This window comes from Hippichthys cyanospilos, chromosome 21 (genome assembly GCF_059441005.1).
Source record: "Hippichthys cyanospilos isolate Australia breed blue-spotted pipefish chromosome 21, RoL_Hcya_1.0, whole genome shotgun sequence".
NCBI lineage: Eukaryota > Metazoa > Chordata > Actinopteri > Syngnathiformes > Syngnathidae > Hippichthys > Hippichthys cyanospilos.
Genome location: NC_142389.1, coordinates 14,018,095 through 14,027,500, shown reverse-complemented (window position 1 = coordinate 14,027,500; position 9,406 = coordinate 14,018,095). Strand labels below are relative to the sequence as shown.

General features: G+C 41.1%; 1 protein-coding gene across 6 annotated transcripts in view; it reads right to left on the bottom strand.

Annotated features, from left to right (window-relative positions):
- Positions 1–6,700, bottom strand: part of c21h6orf136 (chromosome 21 C6orf136 homolog) — a 27,887-nt gene extending 21,187 nt beyond the window's left edge. For 2 of the 6 annotated variants that reach the window (XR_015864001.1, XR_015864002.1), the window contains exons 1-2: positions 5,414–5,602; positions 3,774–3,928 (exon numbers count right to left, since the gene is read on the bottom strand). Coding sequence is in view for 4 of the 6 variants with exons in the window: in XM_088405056.1 (XP_088261182.1) it covers positions 3,774–3,872 (99 nt within the window). In the remaining 2 variants the exon portion in view is untranslated. Of the gene's footprint in view, positions 1–3,773; positions 3,929–5,413; positions 5,603–5,663; positions 5,876–6,460 lie in introns of those variants that run through there. The other 4 variants (XM_088405056.1, XM_088405055.1, XM_088405057.1 and 1 more) reach the window with 4 other exon arrangements.
- Between the last annotated feature and the right edge of the window lie 2,706 nt (positions 6,701–9,406).

Below are 9,406 nucleotides of genomic sequence, written 5' to 3'. Positions count from 1 at the left end.
AATCCTGACTAAAAACACATTAATACACGCAAGCATTTAGTTAATGGGTCTGTCTGATTGCGGCTTTCTTCTTCTCCCTGTCCCCTTCTCCCGGCTTGGAGAGGGGGCTGGATGGTGAGAGATGACATGAATGCCGCCATCCAGCCCAGACAGCCATCATGGGTTATGAGATGGACTGCCTCCTCAGCTGCGTTTTTGTTAGGATGGACCCACTTGGCCAGACTGTGGGGAGGGTCCTGCCTGGTGGCGAGAAATCTTTGCACTGGACATTTCCTGCCTAATATGACATAATCTGTTTATCTGTATTTTGTACACTCAGCATCCACTTCAACCTGTTGAGCCTAGAAGGGTTTTCCTCCCACCTGTGGTCCCTTCTGAAGGTTTCTGATTTTCTTCAAATTGGGGTATTTGAGTTTTTCCTTCCCCTTCTGGGAGCTTTGATTAGGAGAAGCTGTTGTGTATTTTTTTTTTTATGAAAAAAGTCTGTATGACTTCTTTTCACCTGTAGAGCCCTTTGAGACGTCAGTGATTCAGGCCTATACAAGTAAGATTTGACAATTTGATTCAGAAAAGGTCACACTAAGTTACAGTGTTAGACAACAGTGATAAATTGAGTTTGGCTGTACAGTATTCAGTGATGTTTCGCTGGGTAATCTTCCAGACGAAGGCACACAAGGAGGTGCATTAATTGCTCTCATTGGAAAAAACGGAAGATTCTCTACACTGTTTTGGCAGTTAAAAAAACATCAGGCGTGTAGTAAGGAGCACACTGGCAGGAGAAATGCTTGCAATGTCAGATGGGATTGACAAGGCAATGTGTTGGCAACACTCTATTCTGAGATTACCACTGGAAACCCTGACCTCAATACTCTTTCCTTTCATCTGTGTCACAGACAATCATTCCCTGTTTGATGCTCTAAAATCCACAAAGCAAAACACAGAAAAGAGACTCAGGTTAGAAATCAGCAGTATTAAAGAGCTTCTGCAAACAAATAAAATCAAAGAGGTGCGTTTGTCGGATGCAAAGTTACAACTAGCTGATTGTTTCACTACAAAAGGCACTTCAACACCCATGTTTCTGAGAGCCAAGATATGAGTGCGTATGCGCACATTCAAGTGCAATTGTTTGTGGGTGTTATTAGTGATTGTCAAATTTGCTGTTCTGTTATTGTGATGTTCAATGTTGTTGCTCAATTATTTATTTTTTTGTTTCGTTTTTGTTTTAAAGAATGGGGAGATTGTTATCCTACGTGTTATGTGTTGTTGCAAGTACATGCGAGACATTGAGGTCGGTTTATAAGCGGGTGTTGAGTAATGGTGGAATAGATGAATCGTTGGGCAAAACTGCGTGTGCAATTTCTTATACTATCACTTATGACCACTTACCAACCCACCTTTGGAGACGTGTTGCAGCTGAGGGTCAAATCACCAAATGACCATCTGATAATATCTCCCTTAGGTAAAGGCTACATCTACGCCAGGGGTAGGCAACTCCGGTTCCTTGAGGGCCAATACCTGCCTGTTTTTGATGTGCCTCACATTCAACACACCTGATTGGAATGATCAGGATTGTTATCAGGTTTCCACAGGGCTTCCTGGTGAACTGATTATTTGAACCAGGTGTGAACGGCAAGGGAGACATCGAAAATAGGCAGGATGGCTCTCGAGGAACCGGAGTTCGAGACCCCTGACCTACACTATAGTGAGTGGTGTATAACTGCACAACATGCTGAGTGTTGTTTCTAATATAATTCTGTTGTGGAAGTACTTGATGTAAACAAAATATTACACAACTCTTAATACAGTTCTGTACTACAACACTGAAAAATGCAGCCACAATGATAAATTGTGGTAAAATGAAGAGTTTAGAATGTCATGTCTGTCTAATACAGTAAACACTGTACATACAAGACTTACACACTATACTGTGGCTGCACGATTATGTCCAAAATAATAATCACGATTATTTTGGTCAATTTTGAAATCATGATTATTGATCATGTTTGGTCAACCATGTCTCTTTATTTAAACTTTTTTAAACAAGCAGTATATAAACAAGGCTTGATGCTTAAAAATAATAATAACGAACTAAAATAAAGTAAATAATTAAAATTCACGCAAGACATGGTAAAACCTTGGCACACAGGGCAACACAGCTAACTTACTTGCTGAGCGCAAACCGATGAAGAAAATGAAGCCTACTTAGAACGAAGCACATACTACTACAGGCCTGTAATGACACCTATACTGGCCTTAAGTTTTTTGCAAGAAGAAAAAAAAACAAACAAAAAAAGACAATACAAAACTCCCAGAATCAATCAAAGTGAGTTTGGACTTAGCAGTCAAAATGTCATTTTTGGTCATTTCAAATGTGATTTACTCCAATTTTTGCCAATTGGATTTTACAAAGAGGGTCATATTTGAGAGCTAGCAAGGGATATACAGTGATCCCTCCCAGTTAATGGGGACCGGAAACCCCTGCGATAAGTGAAAAACTGCGTAGATACTTAAATTATTAAAACTTACACAGTTGATAGTCGCGCCGTGAGCCAATCGTGTGTCTTGCAGGACACTCAAACTTGATTTTAAGAGCGAGATTGGCACTTCTATAAGACACGTGATTGGCTCCCGGCTCTACCATCGTCCCAACTCATGCTTGTTACACAGAGAGGGACTGCCTGTGTCACTCATGTAAGTAACACGCAGTTGGATAGACACAAGGGAAAAGAGCAAAGACGTCCACCAGATCATTGGAAATCTCTTACCTAGATTTCTTTTATAATAAATTGTATTTCAAGTGTAAAATCTCATTGTTATCATGTTTGCTTATCTACAGGTTTCACTTTAATTAGACTTCCCGGTGCCGCTACTATGACCACAATTGCTACGAGACTTCAAATGATAGAAGATAGTAACTGTTCAGTTACTGTATAAGGTTTAATACTTTAAGATTCAAGTAAATGTGTGCATTGCAGTAGTTTGACGTCCATGGCAAGTGCATTTATAGTTACCTCGTCTGACTGCAAAAAATCGGCAATGCACTGATTCAAGATAGATTCAAGATTCAACAGATTTATTGTCATGTTTAGTTGTACCACACAATGAAATTCTCATTCAATGGTGCTAATAAAGTAATGCAGAATATTATGTAGTGCAAAATTCTAGTGCAAGATATTGTTTAGGCATGCAGTAGGAGGTGAGGCGCGAAGTAGCGAGGGATCACTATATTAGGAATCAGGTTGAGAAACAACGCCATTTCACTCGGTGCTGATGCAAAGCTGCTACAAGTACCAGAATTACTCAAGGTGAATATGAAAAAGGCTATTAAGGTAGAATCGAAAGCTGAAAGCGCGCCAGTGAAGCCAATTTCAGCATCGTCATCACGTCCCACTCTCTTGCTGCAAAATATTGTGTTGCTCAGCTCATTTGGTAGGCTTTCAGTTGAGACTGCTGCAAATGCTACTGCCCTTCTAGCCGATGCTGCAGGATTTGCTCGCTTTCTATTTTTTAAGCTTAATGAAGTCTTACTCTTGCGTTTGCCCCTTGGTGGTAGGATGACTGAAAGTGCTTTATTTGACAGCCGGCTTTTTAAATTTTAATATCGCCGGGGATCAGCTTAATCAACCAATATCGTGATCGCGATTAAAATTCGATTTTTTGTGCAGCCCTACACTATTCTGTACAAAAGATTACTATTGTAATTAATTTTGTTTCTCAGGAACAGTGGCAGAGTGACAAAAGTTAGCTAGCTAACTAAGAAGCGAGGTAATTACCTTACTGAGACTCCTGATGTGCTTCGTGATGGGCTGCCTTCTGCCATGGATGCGGGCACAACCCAGCCAGAAGGCAACACCCCCTCTGCTTACAGCCATTCACCACAGAGGCCGAAGCAACTCCAGTCAGTATGTCACCATCACTCACGGCAAAGCTGTAAAGTTACACGGATGATCCATCAGAATGGCACAGTGTTTTTTAGATCCAAACTACATCTGTGGTTCTAAGCCAACAAGAAACTTAAGAGATCGAGACAGTTTAGTAAGGAATTGGTGGAAAAAAAGAAAAAAAACCCTATACATTACATGTGAGACAAGCACAACTGAGATGACACAGTATACGTTATACTCCATCTTAGGGCCACCAAACCTTTCAAAGCATAAAGCTACTTTTTCTGTACTGATTAATATTATAAATATTAATTAATTCTATTCATCAATATGAAGATGATGCTAATGATAGAATTACCATTACAGATGAATGGCCATCCAATTCATTAATTATGTTCATCGTTGGGTATTGTTTTACCTATTTACAGTAAGCCTTTTATAATGAAAAACATTCAATGAGGATAGCCTAATATGGAATTGCAATAAGATATCTTAATACAAAACATACATTTTACACTGCACATATATTTTGTATATTACAAGACAAGCTATAAATGAAGAAAATCCTTCATAAAAGTGTCTTTTTTTGCAACATTTGCCTATTTGAGTGCACTGGCATTTCAAAGACTACTAGCACATGACCTGCAGAAGACCACAAGATTATAATAAGAAAATTGAATTGACCGACCAAGAAAAAACTACTGCTGTTTCACATGGATGATCTCTTCAAGTATGAGAAAAGGAACTGGGAAAAAAAAGTCCCAATATGGGAATTTTTTTTAGCATGTCAGACAAGCTTCTGGGTGATTACGTTGGAAGCTTTTAAATGACATTAATGGCAAATGTTGCTCCAAGTTCCGATCTAATTAAATTAGCGACGGTAAAATACTGTTCTCATCACATTACAATAACACATTGTAAAATTGTCAATTATGTGATATGATCACGTCAACTGATAAGATTGACATGAGCTGTTAATAGTATTTGTATGCTCATGACACGGTTATGAGACGAACTGCATTTTGTATGCTCATGACACGATTGAGACGAACTGCATTATGTCGGAAGAAAACAATGTAATAGTTAACTATACAAATGTCAATGACAAGTGAAACATTATATGTAAATCTGTCGCCCAAATCAGAACGTGTCATCATCGTATTGCTGCATCAACTGTTCATACTTCGTAGATTGTGAACAACAACTGCACATTACACTTCCCGAATCTTCAATCACCCCGTGCGCCAATAGTGTTTTCTGTACATTTCTCCCAAACAAGGTATTCTCCGGCATTTTTTCACAAGATTGACATTACTTTGCATATGCCGGTTGGCTAGCACAAGCTGGCTACTGGACTGTCAAATGCTATGCTCGCTATCAGCTTGCTAGTCCTTGACACAAACGTCCAAGTCACATTCCCGTTAACTGACAAAATAATGTAATGATACCTCAGCATTACATGTTGTGAATTATTCAATTGTTCGGTTAACCCAGATATAAGATTATAAGGTTAATTAGAGTCAACTTACACAAGTGTCATCCAGTCTTGTGTGCCCTTGCCAGGCCAAACACGCCTCTTGATGAAGGCGGAGTGTTGCCTTCAGGGACTGAGGACAAATTGAGAGTTTGTATTTGTGTATTCCAAATGAAGTGCGTATTTGTTGCTAAAACTAGTTAGAGAATGTGCTCGAAGGGGGAAGCGTAAGGTTGTGTTTTGAAGAAGTCCAACTACGATTTTATTAAAATGTCTTTTATGTCTTTGACGTGAACGGAACGTACCCCTTTTACTTAGTTCGGACGGTGCTGTGTTTTAAATGGTCGGAAATAGCAGACATTCTGGCACCTTCTGTCCCCTCAAAAAATCCACGACGAAACAACACATAAAGTAAACAAGAATCAAAAGTCAAATTTTTGCATTACATAGTGATACTGATGACTATCGAGCAATCCAGGTTTCAAATCAAGGCTAAACTTCGTTCGTTGTGTTTTACCGGCATTTAATGTGGTTTTACATGCATTCACATGTAAACAAACCTAACAATGCCGTCAGAACTACAAAGAAAACACAAACGTAATGATCACACACAAAGCTTCATCTGACACAATAAATACAGGAGCACATTATTCACCTCATTGGCCACTTCCACTTGAAGGGAATAAAGTTTTCTTAGAAACACTTGTCTTCTTCAACAGGCTATTTACATTTCAAATGCACTAATACAATGCCTCTCAATCCTGTCAATCAGCTGTGACCCTTAACACTTGTGTATGTGTGCAACAAAATAAGTTCCCTCTCTTCGCTAAAGTTGTAAACCAAGAAATAACAACACAAAAATAAAAATACAACATGAAATTATCTCCTTACTTCCTTTTCTTTTAACAAAATTAGAACTATGAGAAAAAAATGAAGAAAATAAATATGTTGCTTCTAACAGCAGCTACACAGGCCATCTGGAACATCCTCGTAAAATGAAACACAAGTAACTGCATTTTTCCGCAAAAATCTACACAGCAGCCAGTGATGACAACGTGGACACCATGGTTTAAATTAAAAAAAACAAATAATAATAACTCACATGTCCGGTACATAACGTATTCACACTATTCTGTCCTCGTTTGATGTCGCTGTCAAACAGGAGTTGAGTTGGTCCAATGAAAGCTTGAAGCATGGACGTTTAAGTTCTTTACTTGTTTTCCTGGCTTGTACAGCTAATTAGAACCAATACTCATTTTCCTTTATCTCTCTCTGTAAAAAGACATATAATTTCTCAACTTTGCCACGAACGAGGTGTTTAACTGTAGTACGGCGATCTTCAACTGATCGAAGGCTGAGCCTCTTGGGCATATAACGTAAATGACCACAAGGTAGCAGTAAAAGACAAAAAACAACATCCCCATCCAACCATAATATGACACAGAACGATCAAACTGTTTGTGAGAAACAAAGTATAGTTCTAGCACACTCCCCGACTGATATAAACATTACCACTACGTTACTCAAAGAAAGTCAATTTCTTCAGGATTTATTCGGGAGAAGAAGGGTGAATTCCGAAACTGGCCTTTAAATAAGTCCTGACGGTTCCTTGCTTCACAACTTTCACTTCTGCCTTTCTGACTTTATTGTCCCAGCTTGAGATGGTATTCATGACCAGTCCAGTGGGCCATTCATTCCGCTTGATCTGGCTATCCTTAAGCAGCACACCATCTACCACTTGGATGTTGCGTTTCTCTTCAGTCCATTTTCTGCGGGGCTGAAGTGTCACCAGGTACTCTTGTCTCCAGCGATTCCAGAATGTGTCGGTGAGACACTGAAAATGCTTCCACTGTTGTCTATAGAGGTTTGAAAGATCAAATTCCCTATGTGGAGCTGATATTGGTTCGGTATTCCCAGTTAAGAGCTTAGCTGGTGTTAGGATAGTGGGTGACTGGGTCATATGACACAGGAACCAATGGCCGGGTGTTCATAATCGCCATTACTTCCGCCATCAGTGTAGTAAGAACCTCATGGGTCAGACGAGTAGGCCCTGCTTGTAACAACATTCCGTCCAAGATTCGTCGTGCGACCCTAATCAGTCTCTCCCAGCATCCACCCATGTGTGATGAATGAGGAGGGTTAAAGGTCCAGGTGCATCCCTCACCTAAGAGATAGTTGTTGTTTTTTTTTTTATCTCAGGGTCATCTGTCTGGATCTTCAGTTTCTTGCAAGCGCCAATAAAGTTAGTCCCAACGGTCAGACCTGAGTAGCTTAGCAGGACCTCGGACAGCAAAAGTCTTCTCAAGGTGTTAATAAAGCTTGATGTAGACATGCTCTCTATTATTTCAATATGAACAGCTCTGGTCCCAAGACAGGTAAACAGCACAGCCCACCTCTTGCTGTCAGCACTTCCTCCCCTTGTGTGGCGCATAGTAACCCTCTATGGTCCAAAGACGTCTAACCCCACTTCGGGGGGTTTTCTGTCTTTCGTCTCAGCTTACGACAGATAACACAATCATTTATCACAATTGGAGACCAGCTTCTTACCTCCGACGATCCATACTCCTGCAGAACGAAGGGCCCCTTCCTTGAGGTGACCACTCTGGTGAGCAACTCCTTCATGATAATGACGTACCAGTAGGGTCGATATGTGATGTTCCTTTGCGAGGATGTACGGATGTTTCTCATCTTCTGGCATGTCCGCTGCAGACAGACGGGCTCCTACACGTAGGAGACCTTCCGCGTCAAGTACGGGGTTCAACTTGTGTAACAGGCTGTTCTTGGAGACCTTCTGTTGTTTTTCTAGTCTGGCGATGTCCTCCTTGAAGACTTCTCTCTGAACACACCTGATGACCATGACTTTTGTTTGTGATTGTAAATCTTGAACGTTCGGTTTGGAAAGTTTGGAGTAGACCCTGGCGAGGTGTATGAGCCTTGATATGCCTCGAATTATTGACCTCCAAACTGAAAAACGCTCAAAGCGATGAGTGCTGAGACATTTTGCCTCAGCCTTGATTGAAAAGGTGACCTGTATGTGAAAAGGTGGCCGTATCTCTCCATCTGTCTCAGGATCCACAAGCTCAAACTTCCTTAGTGTCTCCACTGTGGATTCTCCATTTTCAACTTGCTTGAGGAAAGCAGGACCACAAAACCAAGTGGTGCGTTCCAAAAGACCTGCTGGAATAGGTGTAGTGGCATGGTCTGCTGGATTGTGGTCAGTGGTCACACGATACCACTGATCTGGGTGTGTGGCCTTTCTGATTCTCATGACTCGGTTAGCCACATAGACATAGAACCGACGGGATGTGTTATTGATGTAGCCCAGGACAATGTTGCTGTCAGTTTAAATTTTCAGAGCTTCTATGTCAAGGTCCAGCACCTGGGAAATCAGCTCTGACATTTCAACAGCAAGGACGGCAGCACATAACTCCAGCCTTTCCCATCAAAAAACCAAGGTGACACTGTCCGGAGGAATCTACTACCCGTAGGTAGGCCACTGCTGCTATGGGAAGAGTAGACACATCAGAGAAGATGCAGATCCCCTTCTGTCGTGCTGAGCACAGGGGTACCGTGGTTTAGGGCCTTGGGATGGATAGGTGTTCCAATCACATAGCGAATCTTTCCAAGCTCGCCAGTACTGTTCCTTTTCAGGAGGAAAAGTAGATCATTCAGAAGATAGCTCCCGGATCAGAGCTTTTCCCTGCACAGTAATGGGAGCTACAAATCCTAGAGGCTCATTGAGGCTGTTAACTGTGGACAGCACACCTCTCTTGGTGTATGGCTTCTTTTCTTTGGACACCTTGATGAAACTGTCCGATTTGAGGTTCCAACACAGCCCCAGACTCCTCTGGACAGGTAAGGGCTCCCCTACAACATCCAAATCTTTGAGACCTTTGGCAAGGTCTTCTGGAGGAAAGGATCTCATGACTGTGTAGCTGTTAGATGCTATCTTGTGAAGTTGTATGTTGGACTCTGCCAACATGTTCCTTGTTCTTTTTATAAGGTTGATTCTTCTTCTTCTGTAGGGACAGAGGTTAACCCATCATCG